The following is a 20916-nucleotide window of genomic DNA, read 5'->3' as shown; positions in this document are numbered from 1 at the left end:
TCGTAGTCTTGTGGAGCCTAAGAATGGATACATGGACCAAGGAGAGGCAAAGAGTTGCACAGGAAGATAGTTTATTATAGTAAGCAAGGAGTTACAGCTCCTGATTGGAAGGGGGTACCCGAAGCTGGGATGCCCACTAGCTAAGGCAAAAGCTTGTGTTTATATACCTTTATTTTTACCTGGGAGGGGGATGTTGGTTCCTATGGATACAATGTTTCCCAGACTCACTCTACTACTCAGCTTGGGGAAGGCCTTTGAAACAAACCCATTTGTTCCAGAGTATGATTGATGATATTTTTGTCCTGGTACAGTTGTCCTGAAAGGGTTGCCCAGTGTTCTGTTTTTGTTTTGGTTTTGCTCAGTCTACCAAGGAGTCTCTAACTGCCTGATTTCATACTAACTAACTTGTCTCACTTACACTGAGGATGCCCATGGTTCTTCACACACTGGGTTCCAAACTTTCGTCATATGCTCATAGGACTCTTAGTTGTCCCCTTTGTCAAAGTTTGCCTACTGTGGCTAAGTCAAGCTGTCCCACTGACCTTTAATATCTCCAAAATCCAGGTGACAACTGGTACCCATCCAAATAATGTTGTTAATGATATTGAGGCATCACAGGATGGATTGTATTGCAAAGTTTTAAAACTTCAATTTTTTTCTGATTCTTCAACCTCTCCACTAATGGGCTCAGATGACAAGGTGCACCAGTGTCACAGTCTGGTCCCTGCCCAAAGTTCTTCTTCTTGTCCTCCCCTGACTGCGACCTAATGACATCCAAACACACTAATAAAGTCCCTTCCTACCATTTGCTGTGTACTCCCTCCTGATCCCCAATAAAGGCACTTGCCCATGGATCCTCACTCTCTCTCTCTCTGGGCTCCCCATGTGCTTGGTTGAGCCCAATCTCTGGGTGCTCTTTCCCAATGGCCCCCTTCCTGGGGTGCAGGACCTTTCTCCTCTAGGACATATGAGTATAATAAATCCTTTAATTTCATATGCCTCTGCAAGTGTAATTTCTGCAGCCCTGTTGGAATCTTAAAGCTCCCACAAGTGGACTCACTCCCCATTTATGGCACACATACATACTATAAATCATAATTTGTCATCAAACAATAAGTATACACTCAGTTTGCTTACACATCTCACAAGCAGGAAGATGAAGATTTTTGAGTCCAGTGTATTTACTTAGAAAGAAGACTTTAGATGGGGTTATAGCAAAGACAGGTTAGATGTCAGGCATCCCTCAGACAGGAAGGTGAGAAGAACTGAACATTTCAGGAAGCTTCAGAAAATATGCCTCCTATCTATGTTTATCAGGGCTCAGATTGCAACTTCAGGAGAAAAAAATAATTAAATTTCCACACAACAGTTATTATATTTTCTACCAAATATTCCATTTACCTAAAGATCTGGGTTTTGCCTAAAAATGTCCATTTACCAAATTACATTTCGTGTGGGGACAATGGCTGTCATGGGCACTGAACTCATGTGAAAAGGAAGCCTTTTATCTGTAAGATAAAAGTTTGGCAACTGAAAGAACAAAAACTAGTAGACAATAGTTTAGGGGTTACCAGAGAAAGGGGGGAAAAAGGGAGCTCTAGAAGAGGGTAAACAGGGTCTAATATATGGTGATGAAAAGAGAACTGACTCTGGGTAGTGAACACACAATGTGAAATATAGATAATGTATTACAGAATTGTACACCTGAAATCTATGTAACTTTACTAACAATTGTCGCCCCAATAAACTTTAATTTAAAGAAAAAAAAGATAAAGATTTGGGCCACCATGAGGTCAGCTCTTTGCTGGGAAGTGACTATCATTTCATGTGTAAATGTAATGAACATGTCTATATATGGGTGAAAATGAATATTTGCAAAGTGTTTGAATTACTGACCAATATTAATAAGAACTAATTAGTTTCTGCAGAGAGAGCTGAGTCAGAGACAGCTAGGGTAAGGCATATTTGTACTACCTGGAAAGGATCTGATGAAAATGACATGTGAGATGAGGACAGTGAGGTCTAGGAAGTGAAGGAAGAAAGCTGAGAACAAGTCTGGGCCGTGTTTCGGCCAACCTGAGGGTTTTGTCTCCCAAATATGATTATGTTTTATTTCTGAGAACCACATACAATAACAATCTTGAAGAGGAAAAGAAAAGTTGGAAAATGAGAACATTGGGATGACAATGTAACATCTGGCTGGTACCAGAACTGCCATAAGCTCCCACAAAAAGAGGAGAGATATCTTCTAAGGCATAAACCTGACATCTGAAGAGAGCCTGTAGGTAAGAAACTCCATGTCCATCTCTGATTTTTCTTGTTTCAGTTGGTGTGGTCATCAGTGTTGCTGGTTGCTGGTGAAGAACATGGAGAAAAGAGGATCTGATTTTCTAGTTATTTCAGATGATCATTCTTTTGTTAAAATTTCAGGCTCTACTTTCAGGATCAGCAAGAATCATACCATTGCAATTTACATTGTGTGCTGAGGGATGATATGATATTTGATAAGTTCTCAGATAATGGGTAGCTACTATGTACTTGAATGATAATCATTAGAATGTGAATGTTTATTACTCTACCTCTGAGCTCCAGACAGGGAGTTTTCTCTATAGACAATATCCATGATCCTTAAAAGGATTTCTCTTGGAGAAAGAAAAACAGTGTTAAAGGGGAAGGTGATTTCATGAATGCAGGTTTCAGAGCAAAAACATACAGTATCTCTAGCAGGGACACCATTCTCACACTTCTTGTGACACTTTGTCTGCTTTTCATGAATGTTTCCTAATCTCATTCTTTGGTGTATTTATTCACATTCTGCTCTTTTTTCCTCACCCAGAGTTCTCCATGCCTCCTCCCTTAAGCCCTATATTGGATGATTCAATGAAGAGTTGAGTGGGTTCTCTCTCAGATCTTATTTAAGTTCTGCAGCAGAGAAATGGGAGAGATGTATGCTGGTTCATGTCACAGTTAATGAAATAAACAGACTGGGTGGAAATTAGAAGGCTCGGAAGCCAAAAAGAAAAAAAATAGAAATAACTTATGGTTGTTCAGCTAACTGATGAGAAACTGGGACTCCAACACTGAAATTTTAACTATTTGATTCCACAGCTTGTGTTTAGAGTTCATCAAATTGCCACATGTATGAGTGACGTTCAACCCCTCTTGATCTGGCATAAGCGTTAAGTTACCTGTGATGCAGAGAGAGAGCTTTGACACTACTCTCCTCAATAATTTGTAAAATGTTTAACACTTCTGTTGTCATTATCTTAGTCCAGAGCTCCACCCTCTCCCATATCGCTCCTCAGAGAGCGATATGGATATGTTTTGAGAGCAACCTCAAAACATTCCTGCCACCACCCGACAAGACACCTCCCAGGGGACTGTCCAAACAGGACCCTGTCTTGGTTAGTATGACCAGAATACTTCCTATTTCTTTAAGCTTATAATACAAAGAGTCCAATTTAAGGGTTCTTTATTTAGTATATCAGTAGATGTGTTTTACTCTTAAAATACCAAATTTGGGGGGCCAGCCCGGTGGCTCAGGTGGTTAGAGCTCCATGCTCCTAACTCCGAAGGCTGCTGGTTCGATTCCCACATGGGCCAGTGGGCTCTCAACCACAAGGTTGCCAGTTCAACTCTTTGAGTCCCACAAGGGATGGTGGAACACGGCACCTTGAGCTGAGCTGCCTTCCGGATGGCTCAGTTAGTTGGAGTGCGCCCTCTCAACCACAAGGTTACCAGTTTCGACTCCCACAAGGGATGGTGGGCTGCGCCCCCTGCAACTAGCAACGGCAACTGGACCTGGAGCTGAGCTGCGCCCTCCACACTAAGACTGAAAGGACAACAACTTGACTTGGAAAAACGTCCTGGAAGTACACACTGTTCCGCAATAAAGTCCTGTTTCCCTTCCCCAATAAAAATCTTTAAAAAAAAAACACCAAATTTTAATATATAACTTTATGGAATAATTTGATAGATCCCTCTTTTTCATATTTATTTTTATAATTGTTCTTTAAATAATTTTAGTGTAATTTGCCAGTTCACATTTTTTTGGCCTAATTATTCTTTAAATAATTTTAAATGTAACAATTTAGAAAGATCTTGGTAGCTGATTAGAATTATATTAATTTTACAGATTCATTGTGTAACACTGGAGCTACTTTTAATGATCATAGGGTCTCTATGGATCCTATTAATGTCTTTATAATTAAGTTTTCACTATTCAGGTCATGCACATCCTTTGTCTTCATTTCCCTTTATGGAAATGTAAGGATGTTGTAAAATAATTAATTTAAATATATTTTTAAAATTAAGTGATGCTGAAATATATGGAAACTATTGATTTTGCATGTATTTTTCTTGTATTTGGGTATCATTAATACTATTAAATTTTTAATACATCCTCTACCTATAAAAAGAAGGTAATTGTATTGCCTACAAATGTTTTTGCTTTGCAGTATTTTATATTTTCATTTGCATCCCTATTGTTTGGGCTAGATTGTAATGTTTTTCAATATTTGCTGTGATAGTGGCCATTCTACATTTGCACTTGAATGAAACAGGAGTAAATCTCTGATTTTGCCATCCTTAGTGGAACTGTACTTACACCGACTAATCCAATTTGTTCATAGTAAATTATTCTGTTACTATTCTAGTTTAAAACAGGCCTTCCATATTGTAATTTGGATTCCTGCATATTAATGCTACAAACATTCAAATTCAATCTTAGAAAAATAAGGTATTTTCATAGCAAGCCATTTCTGAGTGAGGGGGAAATGGTTAGTGGTAAGCAATGCACTTAAATTGCCTTAATGGAATTCATAGACACAGACAATAGTTTATTGGTTACCAGAGGATAAGCAGGGAGGGGATTGTGGAAGACGGTAAAGGGGACCAAATATATGGTGATGGAAAGAGAACTGACTCTGGATGGTGAACACTCAATGTGATATATAAATGATGTATTACAGAATTGTACACTTGAAACCTATGTAATTTTACTAACCATTGTCACCCCAATAAATTTTAATTAAAAAAAATACACCACTGGCATTTCTCTCTAGAATTTACTGTCTCTAAATGTGCTTACTGTCCACATGACTGAATGTCATCCAGGGACCTCATAATGGGAATCATCTTTGTCTCTCACATGGGAGCTGAGATCCTGGGCAATGTCTGACTGCTCTGTGGTTATGCCTTCATTTACTGCGCTGCAGGGATATTAAGGCACAAGGACGTGATTCTCAAGAACCTGATGTTAGCCAACTGGTTCTTCTAAAGGAATTCCTCAGGCAATGGCAGCTTTGGGGATGAAATATTTTCTGGATGCTTCAGTGTGCAAACTGGTTTTCTATCTTCATAGAGTGTCTGGGGGCGGGGAGATCTCTTGGCACTACCTGTATCTTGAGTAGCTTCCAGGCCATCACCATCAGCCCTAGCAGATCCCAGTGGATGGAGCTCAAGGCCAAAACCCGCAAGTACATTAGATTTTCCATTGTCCTCTGCTGGACCCTTTACATGATGGTGAATGGTATTGTTCCTCTATATATTACAGACATGAGGGAAAACCAGAACTACACAGAAGAGAGGACTATGGGTACTGCTCCAGGATCATTTCTGACAGAACTATATCCTTATTGAAGTTACTGATATTTTCTTCCATTGATGTGTTGAGTTTGGGGTTGATGGTTTGGGCCAGTGGCTTGATGGTGATTGTCTTGTACAGACATAAGAAGAATGTCCTACACATTCATGGCAAAAATCTCTCCCCAATGCTACCCTGAGACCAGAGCCACCCAGAGCATCCTCATCCTGGTGAACGTTTTTCCCCTTTAACTCACTGTCCTCACTCTTTACCTTTAGCATGACTTACTTAGACGAACATGGCTGGTGGCTGGTGAACACCAGGACCCTGATAGCTGCACGCTTCCCTACTCTGAGCCCCTTCGTGCTCATCAGCACAGACAGCCATGTCTCCAGGCTCTGCTTTGCCTGCTGCACAAAACCATTTCTGTAAACTGGTCAGGTCACTATGCACATTAGAATGTATGTCTCCGAATACTGTCTATTTATGAATTCATCCTTTCCTCTCATATATTGAAGCACTTACGGCAGGTCAGGTTGTGGACAGAATCAGGAACTATCTTGTTGATAGACCGAACCTGATCCTAAAATTATTTGCAATTTAGCACATAGCCAGGCATACAAGGAAGATATTCTCATCCCCACTCTGCTGTGCTTATGCCTCATAAGGGGCAGAGCGGAGCTGGGGACTGTCCTTGCAGTGGGTCCTCATGTATCCTACCTTCCTTAGGACGCCTGGTAGCTGTGTATGGAGGGTCACAGGCTCAGAATCCATGAGAGCGTCTGTTTTCAAGACGCCCATTAGGTTGCCAGTCATTTGTGGTTTTAATGGTGTATAACATGAGGCACAGAGGGGCATTTCCTGTACCAGAAGCCCTGGGACAACTCATAGCCATAAACATCCAGGCTCCAGGAGGCAGGAAAAGAGGCTATCAAAGCCTCTATAGTGAAGGAGGTTCTCAGAGCACTAGCAGGAGTGCCTGTTTATTTTTATTTGGAAGTAAAATTTGTAATGAGAAATGTGTATGTTGGGGTAGCAAGGAAAAGGTGTATTGTGTCCCTTTGGAGGTGGAAGCAAACTGCAGTCCAGAGGCTATTGAAATAGGAACTGAACAGACATGTTAGCCAAATCTACGAGAGCAAAATATTTACCGGTTGTTGATTGAATAGAATGGGTGATTTTCATGGTATTGGGGGTTGGGTATGGGGCTTTGATGGACAGGATCACAGCATTAAGGCTGTAGGAACCCATCAAGAGGTGCCCTTTTCTTCCAGATTTAAGAACAAAGTTAGACTGTAAATGGAGAAGCAGTAAGGACAATCACCCCTGTATTAATTAGGTCTCATATAATATTTTAATCCTTGAAGGTTCTGTTTTAACTTATATAAGGCTATATTGTTTTAACTGGGTGTTCATGGTGTTGGGATGGTTTTTTCCTGCAGGTCCCGCTAAGAGCTCCATCCCTCCTTATTGGAGCTGTCTCCTGCAGGCCCCCTGCTAAGAGCTCCATCCCTTTATCGGAGCTGTCTCCCGCAGGCATTATGGTTAGAGGCCTCCCTGTCAAACAATGTTGAGAGATCATAGCTGCTAGGGGCAGACGTCCCTGGCACCCCGGCCAGATTTCCCCCCCAACCTGGAGGCCTAATCCTATAAAACACAGCGCCAGACCCCAGTAAGTGCTATCTTTGGGAATAATCCCACTGAGCCCATCGGCATAATAAAGTTGTGTTCTCCCTGATCTCTGCGTGCCGCTTGAGTCTCTCAGTCCTCATCATTTTTCCGCAACAATGGGATCTCATTTATCAGGTCAATTGCAAGTGTCAAAGAGTTACTTTAATTTTATTTCATTTTTTATTGTGTCAGAGCATCTGTGCCCAGTATGGGATATTTTAAAACAATGGATACTATGACTATGGGAAATTGAGGCAAGTCTACAAAAGAAGGCATACCCATTTTCCCTCCATTTTCTATTTGGTCACCTTAAGATTACAGGGAGCACAATGTTTAAATTTAGTGGGATCCTCAGGTGTAACTGTAATTTGAGCCCCAGTATTAAGTCCATGGAGTTGTCAATTGGTGCATTTTAGCAAATGTTAAAGTTCATTTAGAATCTAGGTTGTAGAGGTACAAAAGCCAATAACCTTTTTATCTTTTTGTTATAGAAATTATTTTAGCATACACATTTAGTATATAAAATTTGTATTTTAATTGGATCAAATCATAAAACATTTTAACTATATATAAAATTTGATATAAAGTGCTATACATGTATACATTATTTAATTACCTTTTGTATCACAGGGTAGGTTTTTAAATCAGTAGGTAATCTATGACTAGCATTGTTTGCTAGACTGGACATCTGTTTAGTACTTAAGGTTTCAACTTCCCTTTTTCTCTCCCTTGGGCTTGTCACCTAAAGTGCAATCATTTTTCTTTTTCTGTATTTTAGGCTTCAAGCTGCCTGAAGCAGCAATCTTTAGTTTGTCTCAGACTGATAAGAGGAAGGGTAAGGGGCCTGGTGCCTCCAGCCAACCTCCCCTTGGACAGTCATTTTTCCCATTTTTTTTTTCTTAAGCAAAATCTTTCAGAATGATTTTAACTCTAGGCAGTCACACTTTTTTTTCTTTTTGGTCTCTTGTGTATTCCTTTTCTTTCCCCCTTTTGGGTGTTTACCTGATAAGCTCCTGGTCTTCCTGAGAGGCCTCAGCTGTGAGCAGTGGCCTCCCTTTCCAGGGCGTCCCAAACATCCTCAGAGGTGTTGGTGGCTACTTCCAAAAGAGCCATGGGGCAGCATCCTGATTTTGAGACCATTTGGTTTCAAGAAGGAGGCTCTTCGCCTGTTAACAGGTAGCAACACTTCAAAGTGGCCAGCACAGTGACAGGGAGGTTTGCCATCTCTAATACTTGAGAAACCTCCTCTGGTGTTTTAAAAAGAATGGGGTCAAGGTGCTCCTTCCTTTCTTTTTCTTTCTTTTTTCATTAAACACTGAGCCACACATCTCCAAGGATGGGATCCTTTATAGCCTATTTGGTTGGGGGATGAATTTTAACATCAGCAAAGCAAGTATCAACAGAGATTTTCCTTTGAGACAATGCTACACTTGGGTTGCTATGGTTTCCAATGAAGGTGACCAGAGCCACCTGGCCACAGATCCCAACACCAGGACTCTCCACCAAGGGAGTACTCTAGACCAGAAAGCCCATGCACTCAATTGCTTACAAGGACGGGAGACCCCAGTAGAGTGCCCAAGTGCCCTTTGACCTCAGCACTGGTGGGTGACCAGAGTGGCCCCCAACAGTCCCCCTGGAGGAAGCCTCTCCTTGCTTCGTCTGGGGGTGAGCCTTTGTCTTGAAAATTGGCCAGTGATACTAATCACCTCTTTAGTCACTGCCTGGAACTTAGGATCAAACCCGCTGTTCAGTGTATCCAGTCAGCTAGCCAAGAGCGGTATAGACAAGGCCATCACTGTGCCAACTGTCCTGTGTATAAAGGTGACTGAGTAAGAAGGAAAGGTCACTGCCAATGAAAGAAAAGTTTCATGTTATTCATAGCTCCCCTAGAAATGAGGGCTCGCCACGCAAGACACCAGGCCACAGGACACCACGTTTGGTAAGTGGAAGCAGGAGCAGAAGCCAGGGGACAGCCAAGGCCACAGGCTTTATTTGTGTTTCTCAGGGAAAAGCAAGACAAGGCAGAGGGAACAGTTTAGAATTCTCAAAGTTTTGGAGAGCTTTGGGTTATAGGTCCTTATACCTGGTAGAGGGTTGCCTTGTATCTGGTCCTGGTGTGACCAAGGCTGAGGAATATTGCCCCGTCTGCGTGGGCCAGACAGAGGTCTGGCTCTGGACTGGTTAATTTGCTTATCAAAAGCCCTGGGGGGTGAGGGGGAAACATGCTCCCAGCAGGGCCCTGTGCTATGTTTAAGAACTCTCCCAGGAAGGGGCACTCTCCCCAGCCAGAAAGGTTTAAGATGTCCAAACATCAAAATGTACAGAAAATAAAAAATGATTAATAGTGTCATTCCTCTTGGATAAACTTTATCATCCAAATTCACTGTTTAGTCTCCACAGTGATGCCGAATATACGTCTCTCTCTCTCTCAAAATGATGAAAATTAAGACACTGTATGAGGTCTGGGGGAAAGGAGAAAAGCCCATCTTAGTAAAATGCTCCTACAGAGATGGTACCACCTTCAAAGGGTCTGCTCCTAATTGCAAATCATGCTCTCAAAAGACCAAAAACATGCACATACAAACAACTGTTACAGTGTGCTGAATACCCACTCAGAAGCTGTGAGTAAAACAGTCTCCTTGCTCTTCATTTCCTGTGAAGCTCTTAGAATGGACACTGAGGTTCAATGTGTGTGGTCAGCCATGAGGGAGAACAATCCAGAGAGGTTAGAGGAAGCACAGGCAGCCCTAAAACAAGTACTTGAGGTGACACATACCTCTGGGGCCCTCAGAATGTGTCCATTCTGCCTGTCAGTGTGTTCCAAACCCAGAAATCACAATTGGTTTTTCATATACTTGTTGAATTCTCTTGAGATATTCCTTCTAAGAATGCAACTTTATCTAGGAAGTCCAGTGCATTTGGTCAACCATGAAAGAAAGAATGACAGGTTATAAAGGAAACATGGAGGAAGAGATGGTACCACCTTCAAAGGGTCTGCTGAACCATGTGGCCCAAGTGGCAGGACTGCCTTCACCCCAGCAGAGCCTTTCCTGCTCTAGGACCCATTGATGCTGGCGTCTTCCATGTCTCCCCGGTGGATGAACAGTAGTCCTAGTTCAGGAAAAATTTCTCGAAATCAAAGCATACCAGGCAATACACTTTCTTTTTTTCTTGCACAGAGATTCAAGAACCACACAGTCTCTGTGGGGTATTTGTGCATCTGTGTCCTCATACCTACTTTGTGTCAATACCTCAATTATACCTCTCAGGTGTCGGGTGTGCTTTATTTATACTGGTTGTGTGCATACACATTTTGTTGTGGATGTGGTGTATGCATGTGTCCGGGCTGTGTGGAGAGTGTCAGCATCCTACATGGTGTCACATGTGTTCCCAGGCTGTATGTGAGGTATCCCCAGGATGTGCTAAGGACTGTCAATATGACATCCGTCACACAGGGTCCCCAAATCTGTGTCTCCAGGCTGCACTGCAATGTCACCACCATCCACCCATCCCATCCAATACTTGAATGCATTTCCAGGTTGTGCCACTGTCACATACCTGTCTGCTGGGACCAGACCTCAATCACTCATCAATATCTAGTGCACAGGATATTGGGGGCAAAGGAGAGCATATTAATAGAATGAGATGCAATGAGGCAAATTGAGCATGCTGCAAACTGTAATGGACACAGTTCATCATTTCAAGTAAATAATAAAAAAGAGGTAAGTGCCTATAAGTTAACAGACTTGCGAGACAGACATTTTGTATACTGACTGCATTTAGTCTGCCTTAAAGAAAAGTTTTGAGGAAACTGACAAAATTCAGCACTGATAACACATTTATCATATTTTAAAATATTTTTATTTTCTGTGAGAAAGTTATTGGCATTATGAAAAAGTGCTAGCAATGTAAGAAAGCATTAAGAAGTATGCATTAAATGACATGATGTCTGGTTTTCTAAGTAAAATGCCCCACTAATGTACATGAGGAGAAATGAAACAAGATTCTGTAAATAATGATGGAAGATTGGGGAAGGGTTCATGAGTCTTCATAAGACAGTATTTCCCACTTTTGTGCATATTTGAAAATAGCCACTACAAAAGGTAGACCATGTCCTTATATCAGTAATTTTATGTTGAGAACAATGAGTTTAAAAAGGGCACAAGGATACTTTTTTTTGTATCAAAATATATATTTAAAATGTGCAATAAAGTCAACTGTACATCAATTAAACAGTTTAAGCTACAAACACTCAAACATAGACACTCCCTAATCATTTCACTAAGTTTTGGTATTATCTATGTTCCTGAGGTTTTTTGTGGCTACTGGATCAATAAGGTGGAAACAGAATGGTGTGCTACCGCCAACTCTTTAGGTAAGCAGTTTGAAACTGGCCACCATGGAAGTATTTACCCCAAGGACATTAGCAAACACACAATTTAGGGCTTGATTTATTGTATTGTTTAATACAATATATTACATGTTTACTTCTAGAAAAGTAATGAAGAATATGTTAATACCGTAATGCTGATAAAACTTAACAGTGTATGGTATGATGGCCATTATATTGCGCAGACCACACACAAAAAATGACTAAATATTTTTCCACTATTCAAAAACAACTATTTCATGTGCAGAAAATAAGTTGTTCTCATCACTGAAGAACGAGTAAAATTCCAACATGTCTTTGTTGTTTCATTGTCTTGTTACTAAAACGCAAATAGCCAAATGTCATAAAATAGAAAACAGGCCAAAGATAAGAACAGGCATTTTACTAAAGAAGACAAACAGGTTGCAAATACATAATATAATGCTCAACATCATAAATCCTTAGGGAAAGGCAATTAAAACCAATAAGATACCACCAGACACTTATGTTAAAAGAGCAAAAATTAAAAAGTGATCTTACCAGGTCACTTACAAGGACGTAAAGGAACTGGAAGTCTCACAAACCATTGGCGGGAATGCAGAGACTACCATTTTAGATTACAGCTCGGCAATTTCTTAAAAAGTTAGATATTCACCTACCCCATGACTCAGACATTGCACTCTGATTTATTAATATAAATGAACATATACCCATATAAAGAATTATAAACAAATGTTCCTATCAGCTTTATTTTTAATAGCTAACACTTGAAATAACCCAAATGTCTATAAACAGATGAATGGATAAACATAGTTGACTATACACAGAAAGAGAAAGCTACTCAGAAATAAGAATGAAATATTAGGGGCTGGCCTGGTGGCTCAGATGGTTGGAGCACCGTGTTCCTAACAAAGCAGTCACTGGTTTGATTCCCACATGGGCCAGTGCGCTGCGCCCTCTACAGCAAAGATTATGAACAATGGCTCTCCCTGGAGCTGGGCTGCTGTGAGCAGCCGGAGGTCGGCGTGGGTTGGAGTGGGCTACCATGTGCTGCTATGAGCGCCCAGCAGCCAGTGAGAGCTGTCGTGAGTGGCCGAAGTCAGCAACTGACTTCTCCAGCGGAAGGAATGCAAGGCTCATAATACCACCAGCATGGGTCAGGGCGCTGTGTCCTACACAACTAGACTGATAATCAATGGCTTGAACCAGAGTGGGGGAGTGGGGAGGAGACGGAAGAAGGGGGTAAAAAAAAAGAAATACTCATATAAGCACCATTTATGAATCTTGGTAACTTATGGGGCATCAATGAAACCAGAAAGAGTAAACACTTTGTGATCAGTCACGAATTTCTAGGAAATGCAATCAATTGTAAAGGAACATAAATAATCCATGGTTTCCTGGAGGGATGGGTAGAGATTATAAAAGGGCATCAGAAAAATATGCAAGTGACAGATATGTCCATTACCATGTTAATGGTCTCATGAGTTTATACATGTCAAAACTTATCAAGTTGTATACTTTAAATACGTACAATTTATCCTGTTAATTATACTTTAATACAGCTTTAAAAAATGGTTCACAATAAAATCTAAATCTAGCACTCTTCAGAAATCAGGTTTGGCAACTCTGTATTGACTCCACTATCTCACTCATGCCTTGAGGGACAGCATCCTTTCCTAGGTGGCAAGAAATACTGGCAAACAATGAAGGCCATTTCCACCTGAGTCAAGAAGAATGCTGGCTGAGTCACCAAAGCCACATCCCTAGACTAGAGGACCTCCCTCCTCTCCAACCTTTTGGCCTTGAGGTGAACAGCTCAGTCTACTGGAATTCACAAAACCCTAAGACCATTTTGTCTGTCAATGACTTCAGCTACACAAGATAAACATACCTGGAAGTCCCAAGATTTGGGAGCATGTTCAAAACTGGAACTGTGGATGCAGCTTTAGAAGAAGCACATACCACGCAGTTTGCTACAGTCTCCTTCACTCTATTGATCCCATGTCTCTGTACCAGTTACGGTCTCCACTGCCCATGGAGTCTTACAATTAGTGACACTAGCGTACTGAATTCTGGGTATCAGGGCATGTGGCTCCCTTGCAGAACCTTGGATTAGATTTCCCTCAACAGTGCTGGAAATTATGTGCTGTCTCCTGTGAGCAAGATGAAAATTATGTTGACTCCAGAAGCACTGGAGGTGTCACAACTACCCCTTCCTCAGGGTGACCTCTGGCATCCAGGAAACATTTTAAGACCACAATGCAGTCTTTCCTAGGAGGCTCTGGCAGCAATGCAAACTAGGCCAAACTGGAGGACCACCATCATACTGTCCCCTCTGAGGCACAGTTTGGATCCTCACAAAATGTTTCCTCTTCAAGTTGGCAGTCCTATTGTGCTCTCAAACTACCCACATAGTGAACAGAGTCCAAGATTAAAAGTGCTTAAATGAAAAGGCCCTTATTGCACAAACCAGGAAAATGAGCAACAGGAAGTTTCCGGTTTGGTAACTTGGAAGCTGGAAAACTTCATCACAAGCACTACCTGAGACCAACTATGTCCCTGAAAAAGCTAGTCCTCCTCTGAAAGCCACCAGCAGAAATCAGAGTTCTCTGGGCCAGCATAGGGTCAGGTCCATGCCCTAACTTGTCAGAGAGAAGGGCTCAGGACACTCACCATTTCCTGCAACAAAAGGGAGAACAGAGGTCCGCTTCCTTGAGCTGGTTAGGGTGGTGGCTGATGCATGCTGTGTGGACCTGCCAGGTGATAGAGGTGAAATGGCTTTTGCCACAGAAATTGCCAGTAACATAAATCTAACAAGGACCCCAGGACAGGTTAAACACACTTCCCCCATAACCAAAACTTATGGTAATCTCTAGTCTGTGGATGTCTGGATATATGAGTAATTCAAGCAGACAGCTCCTCTCAGAGGCCTTCCTCCAACACTGTTATACTAAGGAAAGAGCCTTTCTCCAGTGTGAACTCTTCGGTGTTAACTGAGGTCAGATTTGCAGGTAAACAATTCCCCACATTCATTGCATGTGAGCTCTCCTATGTCGAAGGAGGCCAGAACTCTGGCTAAAAGATCTCCCACATTCACTGCACTCATAAGGCTTTGCTCCAGTGTGAACTGTCCGGTGTCGAATGAGGTGGGTTTTGCGGCTAAAGAATTTCCCACATTCACTACATTCATGAGGCCTTTCTCCAGTGTGAACTCTTTGGTGCTGAATGAGGACAGATTTCTGGCTAAAGGATTTCCCACAGTCACTGCACTCATAAGGCTTTTCTCCAGTGTGAACTCTTTGGTGTTGAATGAGGACAGATTTCTCACTAAAAGACTTCCCACATTCAATGCACTCATAAGGCCTTTCTCCAGTGTGAACTCTCCAGTGTCGAATGAGGTGAGTTTTACAGCTAAATGATTTCCCACATTCAGTGCACTCATAAGGTCTTGCTCTAGTGTGCACTCTCTTATGTTGCAGGAGGCCAGAACTTTGGCTAAACGATTTTCCACACTCACTGCATTTATAAGGCCTTTCATTAGTGTGAACTCTCTGGTGTTTAATGAGGATGGATTTCTGGATAAAGGATTTCCCGCATTCACTGCACTCATAAGGCCTTTCTCCAGTGTGAATTCTTTGATGTTGAATGAGGTCAGATTTCTGGCTAAAAGATCTCCCACATTCAATGCACTTATAGGGCTTTGCTCCAGTGTGAACTCTCCAGTGTCGAATGAGGTGAGTTTTGCGGCTAAAGAACTTCCCACATTCACCACACTCATAAGTCCTTTCTCCAATGTGAGTTTGCTGATGCTGAACAAGCCTGTATTTGCAGCTGAAGGTTTTACCACATTTGCTGCACTCATTAAGCCCTTCTCCAGTACAGACTCTCTGGTGGGAAAGTGGGTGTGTGTTGCTGAAAACTCTCCTGCTTTCAATCCATTTGTCATGACTTTTTCCACCATTAAAGGGCTCCCAACACTTGATGGTGCTATGTGGCTTCTCACCATCAGGAGTGAGCTGATGCTGGAGAAGGCCCGAGGTAGCTAGAAAGTCCTTTCCATCCTCCCCACAGGTGAATGGCTTCCCTGACACATGGAATCTGCAGCTTGTCACACACGAGGCCCTGTCCATATCCATTTTGAAGATTTTCTTTCCAGTGCCATGCTTTTGGTGCTGGTGAATGTTTTCACTGAACCAGAAGCCTCTGGATGCCCCACCTAAGTATGACTCCTGCCCAGGACATGGCGCTTGGAGCTCAGTCAGATGCAAAATGTCTTTTAAGGCTGGGACACAATTCTCACAGGGGTGAGTCTTCTGGATGAATGGATCTGCCTTTGGAGTCCTGACCTGTGAGTCTCCTATAGAAACACTCGGATCAGAAGGTAACTCGTCATCCTCGGCACCACACCAACAGTCTGAAAGAAGAGAAATACTTATAAAGTGCATGTTAACTTTGGTAGGAGGAGGAAATCCCATTGAAAATGTCTGTCATACACATACATTCAAACCAAAGAATGAATCCATGGGATATTTTTCAGTATGAGGCAGCAATATGAAGGGAGCGCTACTTTGTAGTACTGAGATTCTAGGAATCATAGAATGCGGAGACTTTCAGGTACAAAAAGCAGAAGTATGGGGTGCCACGCAGGGAGGAGAGCCAGATAAAATGACAAATCAGAAAAGTGTGAAGTGTATAAAATAAAGTATAGATATTATGTGTGTCCAGTGGTACTTGCACCAAAACACTAGTGTACACAAGGCAGATTCCTGGTAGGATCTGAACACAGATCTGAGATCATCTTGCCATGTCCACCCTGTGACTCAGGGCTTTCCTCCCCAAACTCCCAGCTGGGTAAGGACCTGAATGAAGCAAGTCCTTAGGGAAAGACAGGATTTGTGAGTGGTCAAAAATGGTCCAGAGCAACTCAGGAAACAACAAACGACAGGAAAAAAATAATATTACAATAAAATCTCAAAAGCAGGTCTTTCAAGAAAGGACCATGGACCACGTAATTAGTAACCGTGACAATGCTTACAATTCCTGATACAGGTGTTCACAAGGAAATGTTAGCTAGAAGAGGACAGAATCTGGGGCACAAGGTGCCATCAACACAGTCATCCTGCCACAAACAGGGAAAGGTAAAATCCATTAGGCTGACTGCCAAACACCTAACTCCCAGGCCCTTACTTGCACACCTAGGGCTGCTTGAGGAGTGCACACGATTCAGTGCTGGCACCCACAGCACATGTGCCAAGGGAGTGGCGAAGCCAGCAGAGCCAATAGTCTGGCTGTGGAAAGGGAAGAGCTGCCTCTGGGACAGGGGAAAGAGAGAGACCAGATACAGACACTGAGAGGAATGTGAAGGTCTTACCCAAGGATGCTGTAAGTGCAAAATTCTCTAGCATCACATCACGGTACAGGAACCTCTGAGCCTCATCAAGGAGGCCCCACTCCTCCTGGCAGAAATATATGGCCACATCTTCAAAGGTCACACAGCCCTGCCATGATGAGGACAGTTCATTGCATGATCAGCTTCTCTCCCCAAGTTCATCCACTCAGTTATCCCCTGCTCACACACTTCCCAATTTCCCCACCTCGGAGGAGATATCAGGCTCTGGTGCTGCTGATGTGTACTCTCTTCTTATGGTCCCTCTGATCACTGTGACCATCTAGGGCAACATTAGATGATCTCTGAGCTCTGGGCCTGCATGCAGGGAAGCACTCCCCCTTGTCAGGTCATTCTCCTAGAATCCCCCAGACCATGCCTCCCCGACACAACCAAGGGTGTTGGCTCCTTTTTCACTCTATGTCCTCAATGCTCGGGCCCTCAGGCCACCAGTTCTCACTCCCTCTCCACAGGAACATCACTTTATACCACATCTCCGGGAGTCACACCTCTACCCTACCCTACAGCATAGGCATCTCCTTTTTTTCCTACATGTTGCCCAACACATGGCATATAGATAGTGCCTGGTAAATTCAGACAGGATCCAGTACTACCCCAAACCTCCAATGGTCCTCACTTCCATCAGCAGCCCAGAATCCTGCTCTACAGGTCTCCCTGTCTGACTCTGCTCCTTGCTTCAATGTTAGCCATGCAGAACCACTTGTAGATCTCAGGTACTTACTGTGTTTCCCTGAAAATAAGACTTAGCCAGACTATCAGCTCTAATGCATCTTTTGGAGCAATGTATATATCCTGCCAAAATTCATATGTTAAGACCTAACCCCTGATGTGATGGTATTTAAAAATGGGTAATTGGGAAATTAATCAGTTTTAGATTGGGTCAGGAGGCTGAGACCCACATGATGGGATTAGCATGCTTATGCGAAGAGAAAAAGATCTCTTGCTCTCTCCAATCACACCAAGGTCATGTGAGAATACAGCTATCTGCAAGACAGAAGAGTTCCTCACCAGGAACAGAATCTGCCAGCTGTTTGATTTTGGACTGTCCAGCCCCAGAACTGTGAGAAATAAAGGTATTTTGTTTTAGCTGCCCAAGCTGACTAAGACACAAGCTCTACCCTGGTCCACACAGTACTATCCACCACCTTTCGCAGATGTCCGTCCTGAACCTCTCCCCAGAGCCCCAGACCTGCATGTCTAGCTGCTCACTTAATACCTCTACTCATATACTTAACACAGTCAAAGCAAAACTCTTAATATCCTGAATGAAAAGTAACCCTACTACCGACTTCCACATCCCAGTTGATGGAGTTTCCATCCTTTCAGTTCCCAAACCCAAAAACCTTATAGTCATCCCTGACTTCTACTATTTTCTCTCTCCCCTTCCAAATCAGAAAATCAGAGATCTACTGAAAAAATGGATTCAGAATCCAAGCATTTCTACACCTCCCAATCCATACCACATTGGTCCACATCACCAAACTCATCTGGACTACTGCATTAGCCTCCTCCCTGGTCTTCCTACCACCTTCTTCAAACCCTCAGTCTGTTCTCCATGCTGTAGCCACAGGGAGCCTGATGAGGGGTTTGCCAGATCACCTCCCTGCTCTGAACCTCCATTGTTCCCATCACTTCCAGATTAGACACCCAACTTCTCAGGGAGCTGTCCTAGGTCTGACTCCTTGCACTCTGTTCCCATGATGAAAAGAAATTTGAGGTTCCCTTGTACCAGTTCAGTCATACGTCCAAGAGTCTAAACATACTGGTACCTATATCTGGGGCAACCTGTCTTCATACCTCATCCGATTGGTTGCTAGTAATAAGAACCCTCAGCCTCATCTGAGGATCCTGGGCTTAAGATTTGTTCAGAGTCCCCAGGCCTAAGGGCTGGTAGAGTGATAGGTGAAGAGTGCAGGGATCATGAGTGGGATCAGGACCAGTGAGGTCCTGGAACACCCTCCACTCACCTCTGTAGGATCCATATGTGCTTTTGTATTTATAGCAATCTGTGTGAAGAGAGAGGTTCTGAGGGCAGGGTTCAATGGGCTCTGGACAAAGCCCCCTCTGCCTCCTATTATCATTCCCTTTCCAGTTTGTTCCTCTGAGCAGCTTTTGAAAAACGTTTTAAAGCTTAATTCAGGCGTAGCCTTTTCTGTTCACAACTTTCTATGGATCCCAGCGTCCTGACAATGGCGGCCTGTCACCCAGGACCACTTTGACCCATACTCTCTGTTCCATGCGGATACGACACAGAGCCCAGATTTCCCAAATCTTCCCGGCTCAGTTGACCCTCCACGTCTTTACTCGGCCGGCCCCTCTGCCTGTAACCCTCTCCTACACCCCTTCACACCGGATGTCACCCACGAGTGCCTCACTGTCCTAGACGCCGGGGCTTAGGCTGCAGGATGTGAACAGGCGCCCCGCACCCGGGGCTTTAGGATTCGAGTGGGTTGAGGGCGGTGAGGATCGGGGGGACACGCACTCACCTGAACCGGGTCCCTCAACGCGGCCGCCGCCATCCGACTCTATGGGCGGAGCAGGGCCGGGAGCGGCGGGAGATCCGGACCGAGACCTGGCAGCAGAGTCTCCGCAGCCAAGTGCCTCAGACCCGCCTCTGTGCATCAGAGACAACTCCCGTGCCTCCTCGGCCCATCACCTCAGATACGACCCAGCGGTCCTCGGTCTGTGAGGTACACAGACCCACCGGCCGCCAAAACGACCGCCACGCGGAAAACGCCGGAAGTCCCGCCACAACGCGATGCGCACGCAGGGAATCGACTCTCTCCTGAGCATTCATTGACTTAATGACGCTGGAGCCCGGCGCAGAGTCTTCTGGGTAATGTAGTTCTCACAGCAGCAAAGGCCCAGGAGACGGGAGCCCCTCACCTGGACCTCCAGGGAAAATTGGCACCGCGAGAGATGCCGGGAAGTGTCTCTAACCTCAAGGGGAGAGGAGGGGCTTCGCTTCTTCCTTAAGGGGCCGTACTCAACACTTGACTAAGGGTGTGTTGTCTGCAACTGATTATGTAAGTGTTTAGTGACATTATTTCAGACTTTGAAGCTTAGCATACCACCTGGAGTCTGAAAGTATTATTTCAGGTGCTCCCAATGACTGTAAATCCAAAGGGATGTTTCATTGAATAGAGTCACTCGGACACAAAATGTATCCACTCTTAACTGGACCCGAATAAACATTTTTTTTTTTTCTCTTCAAGTGCCTGGAGCCTCACATGTTAGAATCAGTTTTGTGAATTTCAGTATGTTGGGTGAAGAACGAGAGAAAGACTCCACAAAGGGACAGGACAGAGAAGTGAGAGGTGGGACAGTGCAGCCTTACCCAGCAAGCGCAGGAGCCCACAGTTCCCTAGCATCACATTTGTGGGGACAGAGTCAGTGCAGTTTCCAGGCTCTTGGCCTCATGTGGAAAGGTGCTGGCTCGGGTAGTAAATGGCCATCAGCTGTGATGGACAGCCATCAGCTGTGGCTAGTTGGCTGTCAGATGTAACCAGTGAGCCACTGGCCACTAATATAACTGCCATGGCTATGCTAGCAGTGGATGGTGGTTGAGCTAGCAAGCGCGGATTGCAGTGAGCAAGTGAGGTTGGTTGGCAGAAAAGCGGTCGGTGGGTTGCGGATGGTGTGGCTCCTGCATCCTGTGTCTCCAGCCACCAGCGAGAATACAGTGGTATGACTCCCCTATATGTGGCTCCGTAGGTGTTCCTTTTTGGCCTCACTTGTGCAGGGAGTGGGAGCTGAGACCCCGCATAACACCCTGCATGACAACATTCTAGTACTGGGTACTCTGGGTCAGGTGTAACTGTTCACATTTTTACCAGGTGAAGGTTACAGTCATATCACCAATGCCTGGAAAGTCAGAGGCAGTAA

General features: G+C 43.7%; 1 protein-coding gene across 1 annotated transcript; it reads right to left on the bottom strand.

Moving 5' to 3' along the window:
* Positions 1-11129: 11129 nt before the first annotated feature.
* LOC308490600 (uncharacterized protein) lies at positions 11130-19781 on the bottom strand. Its single transcript, XM_081033094.1, has 3 exons — positions 19518-19781; positions 16996-17122; positions 11130-16038 (listed from the first exon to the last, which is right to left on the bottom strand). Exons 1-3 carry the CDS (start codon positions 19548-19550, stop codon positions 14654-14656), a joined length of 1545 nt encoding a protein of 514 aa, XP_080889220.1. The 5' UTR covers positions 19551-19781; the 3' UTR covers positions 11130-14653.
* Positions 19782-20916: the final 1135 nt, after the last annotated feature.

This window comes from Rhinolophus hipposideros (assembly GCF_964194185.1).
Source record: "Rhinolophus hipposideros genome assembly, chromosome: 21".
Lineage (NCBI taxonomy): Eukaryota > Metazoa > Chordata > Mammalia > Chiroptera > Rhinolophidae > Rhinolophus > Rhinolophus hipposideros.
The sequence above is the reverse complement of the archived record's forward strand: the minus strand, read 5'-3'. Positions and strand labels throughout refer to the sequence as shown.

Excerpts from the sequence above, each read along its gene's own strand:
- LOC308490600 (XM_081033094.1), bottom strand. The coding sequence starts at position 19,550 with ATGGCGGCGGCCGCGTTGAGGGACCCGGTTCAG. Across the intron at positions 17,123-19,517 it reads CGTTGAGGGACCCGGTTCAG|GGCTGTGTGACCTTTGAAGA; the intron begins GTGAGTGCGTGT and ends TCATCATGGCAG. Across the intron at positions 16,039-16,995 it reads TGCACTTACAGCATCCTTGG|ACTGTTGGTGTGGTGCCGAG; the intron begins GTAAGACCTTCA and ends CTCTTCTTTCAG.